General features: G+C 42.6%; 1 protein-coding gene across 1 annotated transcript in view; it reads left to right on the top strand.

The window, feature by feature from the left end:
- Window positions 1-15,192, top strand: part of TDRD7 (tudor domain containing 7) — a 105,133-nt gene that overhangs the window by 79,702 nt on the left and 10,239 nt on the right. The window contains exons 14-15 of the mRNA XM_073664565.1: window positions 3,592-3,702; window positions 8,899-9,380. Coding sequence (XP_073520666.1) covers window positions 3,592-3,702; window positions 8,899-9,380 — 593 coding nt within the window. The remainder of the gene's footprint in view (window positions 1-3,591; window positions 3,703-8,898; window positions 9,381-15,192) is intronic.

The raw sequence follows: 15,192 nt of genomic DNA, 5'->3' as shown, positions 1-15,192 counted from the left end.
GCCAAGGGTTGTCATGGCAGCTGGAGGTCAAATAATGACCTCCAGGTCTGCCAGCTACAGTGCCTGTTAGACTCAGCCAAAAGCCGAGTCTAACAGGCAATCTGCCTGTGCAAAGCTGACAGGTCTCCTGCACTGCAGTGCATTAGACCAATGATCAGAGAAGGTGAACAACTCGCATTTCCTCTTGATTACTTATATGTCCGGGGACAGTGACGCCAGCGCTGATTCGACGCAGGGCTCACATCATGGCACCCTCATGTGAGTCCTGGGAATGCGTGTGCTGACACTGCTGGTATGACCATGACATGAGAGCTGAGTATAGGTATTTTAATTGGCGCAAACATTCAGATTGAGAAAGTTGTCCTAGTAGTGGTCAACCTCTTTAACCCCTTTAAAGCCCAAGACGTACTAATACACGTCAGTGCCCTGGGCTTTAAGAGCCTGACCCGTATTAGTACGTCATCGCTATCGTGCGCGCACACAGGCTGTGCGGGCGCGATCGCCGCCGGGTGTCAGCTGATTGTCACAGCTGACACCCGGTACTATGTGCAGGGAGCGGTCCCGCACCGCTCCCGGCACATTAACCCCCGCAATGCTGCGATCGAAGTCGATCGCAGCTTTGCATTGGCTAAGAGGAGGTGATCGGTATACTCACCTCCTCTTCCGGCCTCCAGCGCTGTCTGCCGTGGCTTCCAGGATGTTGCCATGACGACCCGATGTCGTCATGACAACATCCGGGTCACCAGACAGCAGGAAGATTTTTTGGACATGCGCAAAGCTTCTCCAAACTATCTTCTCCCTGTCCAGCGCTGACTGCCTGCATGGCACAGGGATGGTGCTCCATCCCTATGCTATGCAGGCGATCAGAATAAAAAAAGTGAAAGTCCCATAGTTGGACAAAGTAAAAAAAAAACTCCCAGAAAGTGAAAAAAAAAAAATAAAATAAAATAAATTGTAAAAATATTACAAAAAAAAATAAACACAATCCGCTAAAAATAAAAATATAATGTACCCATCAATAAATATTATGAAAAAAAGGCAAAAAAGCAATAAAAGTACACATATTTGATATCGCCGCGTCCGTAACGACCTGACCTATAAAACTGTTCCACTAGTTAACCCCTTCAGTGAACACGGTAAAAAAAAAATAATAAAACGAAGCAAAAAACAATGCTTTATCATCATACCGCCAAACAAAAAATGGAATAACACGCAATGAAAAAGACGAATATAAATAAAAATGGTACCGCTGAAAACGTCATCTTGTCCCGCAAAAAAAAAGCCGCCATACAGCTCCATCAGCCGAAAAATAAAAGTTATAGCTCTCAGAATAAAGCAATGCAAAAAAATATTTTTTTCTATAAAATAGCTTTTATTGTGTAAAAGCGCCAAAACATAAACGATATAAATGTGGTACCGCTGTAAATGTACTGACCCGAAGAATAAAGCTACCTTATCCACACGCGGAGTAGAATAAAAAAATGTAAAAAAAACACAATTCCTGAATTGTTGGTTTTTGTTTATTCTGCCTCCCAAAAGCTGGAATAGAAAGCGATCAAAAAATGTCACATGCCTGAAAATGGCACCAATAAAAAACGTCAACTCATCCCGCAAAAAACAAGCCGTCACATGACTCTGTAGGCCAAAATATGGCAATGCAAAAAATAGATTTTACAAAATGTGTCTTTTTAGTGTGTGACAGCTGTCAGTCATAAAAACCCGACATCATTCTGGTATCGCTGTAATCGCACCGACCCGAAGAAAAGTAATCTCATCACTTATACTGCACGAGGAACGGCGTAAAAAATAAACGCTAGGGCTGGGGTTGGGGTTTTGCTAATGTTAGGGTTGGGGTTGTTTTTTTTTTTCTTCGAAAGTTAATAAAAAAAAAAGATGACGATATGGCAACTAGTGTTGAACTCAAGTGCTCGCTACTTGAGTTTGCATCAGGTGCTCGAGTATGCACTTAGTATCGCGGGTGCTCGAGTCTCCGCCCCATATGCTTCGCGGCCCAAAAAAACCTCGCGGGGATTGCCTGCCATGCACGAGCGATTCCCGCATGTTTTTTTGGGGGTGTCTAATAACCGTGAAACATGCGGGCGGGGACTCGAGCATTTCACTTGAGCACCCGTGATACATGGGGCATACCTGAGTACCCAATGTAAACTCAAGTAGCGAGCACTTGCGCTCAAGACTAATGACAACTTATTCAATATGATGACCTAATGTTATCAAATTCTGTGTCGTACCTCTGGGTTCAAAATGTTCACTATACCCCTTGATAAAATCCTTGAGGGGTATAGTTTCCAAAATGGGGTCACTTGTGGTGGGGAGCTCCACTGTTTAGGCACATCAGGGGCTCTACAAACGCGACATGGTGTCCGCTAACAAACTGAATGGAAAATCGGCTCAAATTGTTAGCGGACACCATGTTGCGTTTGGAGAGCCCCTGTGTGCCTAAACATTGGAGCTCCCCCACAAGTGACCCCATTTTGGAAACTAGACCACCCAAGGCACCTATCTAGATGCATAGTGAGCACTTGGAACCCCCAGGTGCTTCACAAATTGATTCATAAAAATGAAAAAGTGAAAAAAAAAATACTTTCATTTTTACGAATCAATTTGTGAAGCACCTAGGGGTTCCAAGTTCTCACTATGCATCTAGATAGGTGCCTTGGGGGGTCTAGTTTCCAAAATGGGGTCACTTGTAGGGGGTTTCCACTTTTTAAACATATCAGGGGCTCTCCAAACGCAACATGTCAAATGGTGCTCCTTCCCTTCCGAGCCCTGCCATGCGCCCAAACAGTGTTTTTTTCCCCACATATGGGGTATCTGCGTGCCCAGGGGAAATTGCACAACAAATTTTGGGGTCCATTTTTCTTGTTACCCCTACGAAAATAAAAAAAAAATTGGGTCTAAAGTAACATTTTTGTGAAAAAAGTTAAATGTTCATTTTTTTCTTTCACATTCCAAAAATTCCTGTGAAGCACCTGAAGGGTTAATAAACTTCTTGAATGTGGTTTTGAGCACCTTGAGGGGTGCAGTTTTTAGAATGGTGTCACTTTTGGGTATTTTCTGTCATAAAGACTCCTCAAAGTGACTTCAAATATGATGTGGTCCCTAAAAAATGATTTTGTAAATTTTGTTGGAAAAATGAGAAATCGCTGGTCAACTTTTAACCCTTAACTTCCTAACAAAAAAAAATTTGGTTCCAAAATTGTGCTGCTGTAAAGTAGACATGTGGGAAATGTTATTTATTAACTCTTTTGTGTGACATATCTCTCTGATTTAAGGGCATAAAAATTCAAATTTTGAAAATTGCTAAATTTTCAAAATTTTCGCCAAATTTCCGTTTTTTTCACAAACGCAAGTGATATCGAAGAAATTTTACCACAATCATGAAGTACAATATGTCACGAAAAAACAGTCTCAGAATCAGGGGGATCCGTTGAAGCGTTCCAGAGTAATTACCTCAAAAAGTGACAGTGGTCAGAATTGTAAAAATAGGCCCGGTCATTAACGTGCAAACCACCCTCGGGGGTACAGGGGTTAAATCTTTTGTTGTAAATGGATTTTTTTTTTTTTTTTTAGGCCATAAGATGCTGCCTTGCTGATCTTCCACTTAACATTGGCATGTGGACACCAGATGCCGTCTTGTGGCTCCGAAGCACTGTGTTAAACTGTTCAGAATGTAGTATCAAGGTAATGGCTTTCATAGAAGTATTTCTTAGAATCCTTTTTCTGTATTATTTTTCTCTTATTCCCAAAGGGACATGGCAAAAATGGTCAATTTGTGATATTTACAAAAAGCATAATTCTAATGTTCACAAGTGGTGACAAGTATTACACAATGTTCTTTGGGTTGTCTGTCACTAGTAGTGACTCAATACACTATTGATGACCTTCAGCAATAACCTCTGACACAGCACCCAGACCAATAGGTTAATATCTGCTCCGCCAGCGATCAGATGTAAGCATTGTACAGAAAGGAATACCTTGGTGTTGTACATAGTTTAGTGGCCACTGAAAATGCTGCAGCTTGTCCATTCAAGTGAATTAGATGGAAACACTAGTAATCGCCAGCAGTTGATAAATTGATCACCTATCCAACGGACAGATCATCCATACTTAGGTCCCGGTCAACCAACCCCCCTACTTATTTATAGGTTTTAAATCTGGTTAACCCCTTCCTGACCTGGATGTTTTTCATTTTTGTGCTTTATTTTTTTTAAAACCTCCCACTTCTTACTAGAGCCATAAATTTCTTATTTTTCCGTCGACATAGCCGTAATGAAGTCTTGTTTTTTGGCGGATGAGTTGTACTTTTGAATGACTCCATTTGTTTTATCATGTGATGCACTGGAAAGCAGTAAAAAAAACCTTCCTAGTGCGGAAACATTAACCCCTTCACGACATGCGCCTTACATGTACTGCACATGTCGTGTCTCCCCCTTTGGTGCGGGCTCCGGCGCGGAGTCCGCACCTTTCCGGGCACATGACAGCTGATCAGTACAGCTGGTAACAGCCGCTGGTGGATCGCGATTCCACCCTCTGCTGTTAACATGTTAAATGTCGCTGTCAAACTCTGACAGCGGCATTTAACATGATCGCACTGGAAGCATGTCACTGGCAACCCCCTTCACATGATCGCGGGTCACTGATGGGTTGGCATGATAACCTGGGGTCTGCAGGAGACCCTTGTGGTCGTCATAGCCGATTTGTTATGAGCGCCACCCAGTGGTCGGCGTTCATAGCAGATGAGCACTTTTATTATACATAGCAGGGTCCTGTTATGTGTAAAACAAACGATCGGAAAGATCGCAGCTTCTAGTCTCCCATGGAGACTATTAAAGCAAGAGATTAAAAAAATTAAAAAGAGAGAGATCTATCTATCCATCCCATATATATCTATCTATCCATCCCATATATATCTATCTATCCATCCCATATATATCTATCTATCCATCCCATATCTATCTATCTATCCATCCCATATCTATCACCCCCCACCCTCCGTTCGCCTCATTCAAAATAAAATAAATCAAATATACGAATATTTGGTGTCACCCGATACATATCAATATAAAAAAGAATTATCGTATTTTTTCGCTTTACAAGATGAACTTTTTTTCCCTTTAGATTTGGGGGGAAAATAGGGGTGCGTCTTACAAAGCAAAATCACCTTACCGACTGCGGTGGAGCGGGGTTTTGCCTCCAGCGGTTATTTTCCCAGAGTCCACCGCATAGGACAATATGGAAGGTGCGGGGCTCCGGCTGCTAGAAAATGTCGGTGGAGCCCCCCTGCACCACCGAACACCTCCAGCAGAACTTGGTCACTAGTGATGAGCGAGCATGCTCACCACTGCTCGGTACTCCCCCCGAGTATCTCAGTACTCGAGATGCTCGGAGCGCGCAGAGTACTTTCAAGATGCTCGGGCGGGAGCTCGGGTCCCTGTCCTGCATGTTTGGCGCTATTTAGAGCACCAATCATGCAGGGATTGTCTGCCACTCACTGTAATGTCACAGCCATGGTGGTTGTGGCATTAGTGATTGCCCAAATCGATGGGAACAGTGCTCACAGTGAAACATGAAAAGCCGGCAATTCAGCAGCGGCATACACCGGTACCCGACAATTTAGAACAGAAAGAATAGAGCATCACACATAGATTAGATAGATAGAAACATGTCAGTCACATATATAATAAGTACAGTGATAGTGTTGGTTACTGTACTTGTCATTTAGTGTTAAAATAAAGGATTTAGTAAAAAAAAAAATTGGCGTAGGGTTTCCCGTAATTTTAGTGTCTAGCGGAGATTAAGCAGACGGCTGGGGCAGATGTTTGAAGCCTGGGAAGGGGGTAGTAGCCACGGAGCTTCCCAGGCTACTAATATCAGCCCCCAGCTGAATACCTCGCCTTCACTAGCTATTAAAATGGGTGACTCCTCCAAAAAAATGACGTGGGGTCCTCCCTATTTTAATAGCTAGCAAAGGCTAGGCAGACAGCTGGGGGCTGATCTTAATAGCCCAGGAAGGGTGCCATGAATATTGGCCCCTTTCCAGGCTAGAAACACCAGCCGTCAGCCGCCCCAGAAATGGCGCATCCATAGAATGCGCCAATTCTGGCACTTTGCCTCGCTCTTCCCAATGCCCTGTAGCGGTGGCAGTGGAGTAATAGGGCTGGAGTTGATGTCAGCTTATAATGCCAGCTGACATCAAGCCCAGGTTAGTAATGGAGAGGCGTCTATAAGACACCCCCATTACTAACCCCATAGTCAAAGTTACAAAAAAAACCACAAACACCCAGAATTTGTACGTTTAACTTTTCACTGTACTTATTAGTTCCCTTAGGGGACTTGACCATGTCATCTGATTGCTTCTGCTATGTACAGCATTACTGCACAGTACTGCTGTATATAACAAAAATCACTGTCTCCTATGTACGCCAGCGAGAAGCTCGCATTCACAGGAGTACTATCATGACTGGCTCGGGGGGGGTCTTAAGCAGACCATGGCAGCTCATCGGTGCCCCGAGTTTACATCATAGGGTGCCAGTGGGTGCATGCAATGACTCATTCACTGATGGCGCGCTATAAATTCTGCTATTAAATGCAGATAATGACTGATCAGCAGATGATGGCTGTGATATTCAAAGTCAGGGGGTAACAGTATGTCATATGTCGAAAAGGGGTTAAAATGAACCAGTCACCTGATTCATGCGGCGCAAACCACAGACTGCATGAAACAGAGCCTGGCTACACAATTTCAGCCCAGGTGTATTTTTCTCTGAAACACTCCAGCATTTCAGAGAAAAACAGTTGTATAGGACCATTGGGCGAGATGAGACTAGTCCGGCCCCACCACCTTTCGGATTCCCCTAGCAACTCTCCAGGAGATTGACAGTTTCTCCCATGTGTGTACTTGGCAAGAGACCTGTCAATCACCTGGAACAGCGCTAAAAGAAGCCGGCCATGGGTGGCACCGGACTAGTCTTGTCTATGCCTATGGCCCCTGACCTGATCTTTAAACTATATTTTCTCTGACATGCTGAAGAATTCCATGCAGCCAGGCTGTTTCATGCTGCCCGTGGCTTGGGCTGCATGAATTGAGTACTAGGTTACCTTTTAAATATGTGAGTCTTTCAACCTTTATCAATAAGCTTCAGTTGTCCCTGTAGTAAATAACTAAGGGGAAGAAATTTCTCTCCACTAGTTGTCACACTCATACAGTGCTGGCCAAAGTATTGGCACCCCTGCAATTCTGTCAGATAATACTCAGTTTCTTCCTGAAAATGATTGCAATCACAAATTCTTTGGTATTATTATCTTCATTTAATTTGCTTGCAAGGAAAAAACACGAAAGAGAATGAAGCAAAAATCAAATTATGGATCATTTCACACAAAACTCCAAAAAAGGGCCGGACAAAAGTATTGGCACAGTCAGCCTAATACTTGGTTGCACAACCTTTAGCCAAAATAACTGCGAACAACCACTTCCGGTAACCATCAATGAGTTTCTTACAATGCTCTGCTGGAATTGTAGACCATTCTTCTTTGGCAAACTGCTCCAGGTCCCTGATATTTGAAGGGTGCCTTCTCCAAACTGCCATTTTGAGATCTCTCCACAGGTGTTCTATGGGATTCAGGTCTGGACTCATTGCTGGCCACCTTAGAAGTCTCCAGTGCTTTCTCTCAAACCATTTTATAGTGCTTTTGGAAGTGTGTTTTGGGTCATTGTCCTGCTGGAAGACCCATGACCTCTGAGGGAAACCCAGCTTTCTCACACTGGGCCCTACATTATGCTGCAAAATTTGTTGGTAGTCTTCAGACTTCATAATGCCATGCACACGGTCAAGTAGTCCAGTGCCTGCAAAGCAACCCCAAAACATCAGGGAACCTCTGCCATGTTTGACTGTAGGGACCATGTTCTTTCCTTTGAATGCCTCTTTTTTTTCCTGTACACTCTATGTTGATGCTTTTTCCTAAAAAGCTCTACTTTTGTCTCATCTGACTAGAGAACATTCTTCCAAAACGTTTTAGGCTTTCTCGGGTACGTTTTGGCAAACTCCAGCCTGGCTTTTTTATGTCTGTGGGTAAGAAGTGGGGTCTTCCTGGGTATCCTACCATACAGTCCCTTTTCATTCAGACGCCGACGGATAGTGCGGGTTGACACTGTTGCACCCTCGGACTGCAGGGCAGCTTGAACTTGTTTGGATGTTAGTTGAGGTTCTTTATCCACCATCCGCACAATCTTGCGTTGAAATCTCTCGTCAATTTTTCTTTTCCGTCCACATCTAGGGAGGTTAGCCACAGTGCCATGGGCTTTAAACTTCTTGATGACACTTCGCACGGAAGACACAGGAACATTCAGGTCTTTGGAGATGGACTTGTAGCCTTGAGATTGCTCATGCTTCCTCACAATTTGGTTTCTCAAGTCCTCAGACAGTTCTTTGGTCTTCTTTCTTTTCTCCATGCTCAATGTGGTACACTCAAGGACACAGGACAGAGGTTGAGTCAACTTTAATCCATGTTAACTGGCTGCAAGTGTGATTTAGTTATTGCCAACACCTGTTAGGTGCCACAGGTAAGTTACAGGTGCTGTTAATTACACGAATTACAGAAGTATCACATGATTTTTCAAAGGGTGCCAATACTTCTGTCCACCCCCTTTTTTAGGTTTGGTGTGGAATTATATCCAAATTGGCTTTAGGACAATTCTTTGTTTTTTTTTCATTGAAGACAAATTAAATGAAGAGAATAATACCAAATAATCTGTGATTGCAATCATTTTCAGGAAGAAACTGAGTATTATCTGACAGAATTGCAGGGGTGCAAATACTTTTGGCCAGCACTGTATGTTCATTTTGAGTCCTGTCATGGTTACTGTTTTGTTCTTCGCAGGTGGTGAAAATAGGTGAACCGAAAAGCATTTTGCACATTTATCTCTTCAAGTCGAGGGCCTCTCTTGATTCTGAGCGTAGCATCAATCGCCAGATTACAAGTGAAGAGTTGTGGAAACCGCGGAAGAGCATATTACCCACAACTACTGCTACCTTGTCCAAAGGCCAAGGAGATGCTGAAACACAAGTAGCAGTGACGCGGAAGGAACAGAGCAATGTAACAAAGAAACAAGCTGTAGAGCAGGGCACCAGCAGCTCTTCCATGGATTTGCCTCCACCACTACCTCTGCCCAAGTCTGGTGCACACATTGATGTCTTCGTATCTGTGGCTTGCCATCCTGGCCATTTTGTCTTCCAACCTTGGCAAGAATTGCACAAGTTAGAAGTGCTTATGGAGGAAATGCTTTTACACTACAGCACTAACGAAGAGAAGCAGCCGGATATGGAGAAAAATAAGCTCTATGCTGCAAAGGTGGATAACAAGTAAGTACCTTGTAAATACATTTTGTTACTTACAGGATAAAAACATCTTAATGCATCAAGGTGCTTGTTTAGGAAATAAGATAAAAGATGTCATCCTCTTTGGACAATACCTACTGTACTTGTTCAAAGGCTTTTGAAAATAAATTAATCACAATGTATTGTTCTGCTGAAGCCCCCAGAGAACGACTGAAACCTAGCAATAAATGTTCCTTTTCTCTGTAGAGCCATCATAGGGAAAATGAAGAGCTACAGAATTCCCATTAAAAAATTTGTTGTTGGTGCTTTTGCGGCGGACCTACAGTACAATACACTCTTAAAATTTAAGACCACTGACACCCAGCTTCCCTTATTAAAGTGGTTGTCAACTTTTGTTTTAAGCAGATTTTTTGAGGAACGTGTTTTTTTTTTTTTGTGGTTATCCCATAAACAAGTGATGTTTAATCAATAGATATTGGAAAATTAAGTGCTTCAACAGTTGGATGTGTTTAAAAAAAAAAAAAATGTAGCTGTGCTGAGAAGTTTCATTGTACTCCTGATGTCTCCTGTGTAACTGCCTGTGCTCAATCATGTAGAGGTACTCTTGTTTGTTGCTCCAACAGGTGGTAGGATGTGAATATTTTCTACTGGTGCAGGGATTCTTCCACGCTGCTGATTTGTATCACAGAAGTCCTCTCTGCCTGTTCTTTAATCTAGATAGCAATGGTATGTGTTTATAGCAGAAGACCTTTGGGCTCATCCCAATAAATCACACCATTGCACTCGCAAGCGCAGTGACAGAACATAAAAACTGAAATGGCATCATATAGGTGAGGTCACGGTACAGCAGGGGTGGGGAAACTTATTTCTGCCAAGGGCCGTTTGGATATTTATACCATCCTTCAAGGGCCGCACAAATCATGACCTCAAAGAACGTCCTGGTTCTAGTGTCAGGACATAATCTTTCATTGCACGCGCCTAAGCGTTCAGTAGTGAACACTGCATGCGCATACTCACAGAGCAAGAAGAAACTAAAGGGCTGGCGGCTGTCAAAATACAGCTGCCAGCCCAAGCATTACAATCCCCAGGAAACTGCCAGGGGGCTGGATGAAGGGTCATTGAGGGCTGTAAACGCCCCACGGGCCTGAGGTTCCCCACCCTTGCTGTACAGCACAAGTGTGATTTATTGGGATGAGCCCAAAGGTCCACAGACTGAGGAGAGTAACGTGTGATACAAATCGGAAACGTGGAAGAGCCCCTGCCAAAGGCATCAGTAGAGTATATTTACTTATCCTGCCTTCAGTGGGATCAATAAACCAAGTGAATATACTCCACTGATACTGTTGACAGGGGCTATCACACACCATTGATTTGTATCGCATTACTTTGCCTGTGCCTTTTTAATCTATGTAGTGACTTGATTGGTATGAGCTTTTAGTAAGGGACATTTGAGCTCATCTCAAAGACTTAAAGGGAACCTGTCTCCAGTTTTGTGACATAACAGCTAAAAATATCACCTTATTCAGCACCTGCACTGCATTCCTTAAATCCTTATATACCCCTGTATAACCCTGAAAAACCTTTTTAACCACTTCGCACCAGAGACTGTTTTTGCCTTCGTGACCGGGCCAATTTTTTCAATTCTGACCACTCACTTTATGAGGTAATTACTCTGGAACGTTTCAACGGATCCCCCTAATTCTGAGATTTTTTTCATGACATATTGTACTTCATGATAGTGGTAACATTTCTTCGATATCACTTGCGTTTATTTGTGAAAAAATCGGAAATTTGGCGAAAATTTTGCAATTTTCAAACTTTGAATTTTCATGCCCTTAAATCAGAGATATGTCACACAAAATAGTTAATAAATAACCTTTCCCACATGTCTACTTTACATCAGCACAATTTTGGAACCAAAATTTTTTTTTGTTAGGGAGCTATAAGGGTTAAAAGTTGACCAGCGATTTCTCATTTTTCCAACAAAATTTACAAAAACATTTTTTTAGGGACCACATCATATTTAAAGTCACTTTGAGGGGTCTTTATGACAGAAAATACCCAAAAGTGACACCATTCTAAAACTGCACCCCTCAAGGTGCTCAAAACCACATTCAAGAACTTTATTAACCCTTCAGGTGCTTCACAGGAATTTTTGGAATGTGGAAGAAAAAAATGAACATTTAACTTTTTTCACAAAAATGTTACTTTAGACCCAATTTTTTTTTATTTTAACAGGGGTAACAGGAAAAAATGGACCCCAAATTTTTTTGTGCAATTTCTCTTGAGCGTGCTGATACCCCATATGTGGAGGAAAACCACTGTTTGTGGGCGCACTGCAGGGTTCGGAAGGGAAGGAGCGCCATTAGACTTTTTGAATGTAAAATTTGTCTGAATAATTAGCAGACGCTATGTTGCGTTTGGAGAGCTCCTGATGTGCCTAAACAGTGGAAACCCCCCACAAGTGACACCATTTTGGAAACTAGACCCCTTAGGGAACTTATCTAGATGTGTGGTGAGCACCTTGCACCCCCAGCTGCTTCACAGAAGTTTATAATATTGAGCCGTAAAAATAAAATTTTCACATTTTTCCCACAAAAAATGTTTTTCATTCCCTAATTTTGCATTATCATAAGGATAACAGGAGAAATTGCACCATGAAATTTGTTGTGCAATTTCTCCTGAGTACGCCGATACCCCATATGTGGGGGAAAACCACTGCTTTGGTGTACGGCAGGGTTCGGAAGAGAAAGGAGCGCTATGTTGGCTGGGATAGGCAGCAGACACCATGTCACATTTGAAGAGTCGCTGACATGCCGAAACAGCAGAAACCCCCACAAGTGACCCCATTTTGTAAACTACACCTCTCAAGGAATTCATCTAGGGAAGTAGTAGTTTTTTAATTTTTAAATTTTATACCATTGGGCAGTGAAAAAAGCATAATTATATTTTTACCACAAAAAAATGTTTTACCCTCAGATTTTACATTTTCACACAGGGCAATGGGTAAAAATGGTGCCGAAATGTGTCACACAATTTCTTCTAAAAGTTGAAATACCCCATATGTGGCTGTATCGTACCGCTTAGCCATAAGGCGAGATCTGGGAGGGCCGGAGCGCTATTTGACAATTGGAGAACAAATTATTGTAGAATAGGCATTTGGATTTGGGAGCACAAAATTTTTTGTATTTCTTTTGGGGGGCAAGGGCCATTCCGCTTTTCCAGAGCCTTTCTGCTACCAGTAACTTGGAAGTCCCTTATATTTTTAACAGATGACGGACCTGAGTGGGGACTAGCTTTTTTTGAGGACGGAGTTGAAGCTTTTATTGGGAACATTTTACGTAACATTTATCCGGCGCTCTAGGCTGAGCACTTACATCGGGGTTTCCATCTAAATTTCCAAGTGATGTAATTCAGATGAAACCCCTGCAGGATCCATTCACTGTAATGAGGCAGCAGAGTTACTCTGGACACCGTCTGGCCTCTGTGTAGCGGTGTCCTTTTTTTCAGAAGTGCACAAAACTGTGGCCAACCGCACTTTTATGCACGCCTAAAACAAATGACACCGTGGGATCCCAGGCTAGACGGCGTCCACAGTGGCCTATATCTGCCTCATTACAGGGAATCTTCAGTCATGGGTTCCGTCTGAATCACGTATTTCAGAGATTTACACGGAAACTCTGGTGTAAGTGCTCAGCGCAGAGGGCAGGATAAATGTGAGCAGAGCCTTACTGCGATCTTTGGGAGACATAATCAACAAATCAGTAGCAGGTGAAGAATTGGTTTTATTTATTTTTTACGCCATTCCTAGTGTGACATAACTGATTAGATTACTTTATTCTTCCGGTTGGTGCGATTACAGAGATACCAGATTTATATCGGGTTTTTATGACTGACAGCTGTCACACACGAAGACGTTTTTTTTTTTTTGCAAAATCTAGTTTTTGCATCGCCATATTTTGAGAGCTATAATTTTTCCATATTTTGGCCGACAGTCATGTGACGGCTTGTTTTTTGCGGGACGAGTTGACATTTTTATTGGTACCATTTTTTGGGTACGTGACATTTTTTTGATCGCTTTCTATTCCGTTTTTTGGGAGGTAAAATTAACAAAAACCAACAATTCAGGAATTGTTTTTTGAGGGTTTTTTTTTATGCCGTTCTACGTGTGGTAAAAGTGATCAGGCAGTGTTATTCTTCGGGTCAGTACGTTTACAGCGATACTACACTTACTGTATTTTTTTTTTTTATGTTTTGGCGCTTTTACACAAACAATTTAATAGAAAAAAATATTTTTTTTGCATCGCTTTATTCTGAGTGCTATAACTTTTTTATTTTTCGGCTGATGGAGCTGTATGGCAGCTTTTTTTTTTGCGGAACAAGATGACGTTTTCACCGGTACCATTTTTATTTCTATTTTGTTTTTTGATCACATTTTCTTCCACTTTTTGTTTGGCGATATGATGAAAAAGCATAGTTTTTTGCTCCGTTTTTTATTTATTTTTATTACGGTGTGCACAGAAGGAGTTAATTAGTGTGACCGTTTTATAGCTCGGGTTGTTTCGGACACGGCAATACCAAATGTGTACTTTTTTTGGTTTTGTAAAAATATACAGATTTATTGGTTTAATATTTTATTTATTTTTATTTATTTATTTTTTTAACACTTTAAAAACTTTTTTTTTTACTTAGTCCCTGTACGGGACATTAATTTTTATTTTTCTGATCACTGATCTCATGTAATGTAATAGACATGTATTACATTACATGAGATCTTCGCTGACTGTTTCACAGTCAGTCTCCTGCCTGGCTTCAGCTGCAGGCTGAGCCAGGCAGGACACCATATATGGCAGAGCTGGAGGCGGTCATGTGACCTCCAGCTGCCATAGCAACCCCAGGTCCTGGAAGCTATCTGGAGTCGTCGGAGAGGTAAGTAAGACGACCCCCTCTCCTCCTTCTATCTTCTATATGCCGCGATCACTATAGATCGCGGCATATAGAACATAGCAAAGGATTAACCTCACTGGGACCTGATCCAATCAGGTCCCGATGATGTCCCCTGTTTATCTACAGTGGGCGGTTGCGAAGCGGTTAATGTCTCCCACGCTGTATGCTAATCTTCTTTGTCTGGTCCGATGGGCAATGGTTCAGGCCTCTCTCTCTCCCCCACCAGCTGCTGCTCGCTGTCATCCTGCTTTGATTTACATGGGTGACGCTGGGTGAAATCCCACGCTTGCGCAGAGAAATTGCTGGCTCGTGCCTGTGCAGTAAGCTCTGCCCTACTGCAGGCATGCGCACTTCTATCTTTTGCTTTACCCGCAGTTGGGCAAATCAGACTGCGCAGGAGCCAGCCGGCGATTTCTCTGTGCAAGCGTGGGATTTCACCCAGATATTTGGATGACGCAGGATACAGGACCGTAAAAACCTGCCCTGGTCATGTTAATCAGGGTCTCTGGCACTGGGGAGGGCGCTACACTGTTATTCCTCAGCACCATGAAACAGCGGTGCTGAAGAATAAGTACCCTTAACGGCTGTTGTGAAAAGGCGTATTGCCAGTTGTTAAGGGGTTAAAAAGGTTTTCAGGGGTATATGGGGGGGGGGGTGAGGGGGGTTATATAAGGTTTTAGGAAATGCTGCACAGACGTTGAAGAATAAGGTGATATTTTTAGCTGCTGTCACAAAATTGGTGACCGGTTCCCTTTTAACTCAAAAAATCAAACCAGTGCTGCATGACTAGCTTAGTGGCTGGACATATACTCTGCTTTATCAGTTTTTATGTATTGCCGCTGAGCTCGTAGTGCACTGGTGTGATTTATTGAGGTGAGCTCAAAGGTCC

This window comes from Phyllobates terribilis, unplaced genomic scaffold (assembly GCF_046119375.1).
Source record: "Phyllobates terribilis strain yellow unplaced genomic scaffold, ASM4611937v1 Scaffold_1__5_contigs__length_1240528914, whole genome shotgun sequence".
In the NCBI taxonomy this organism is placed as follows: domain Eukaryota; kingdom Metazoa; phylum Chordata; class Amphibia; order Anura; family Dendrobatidae; genus Phyllobates; species Phyllobates terribilis.
Note: the sequence above shows the minus strand (reverse complement) of the source record. Positions and strands in the feature narration are given on the sequence as shown.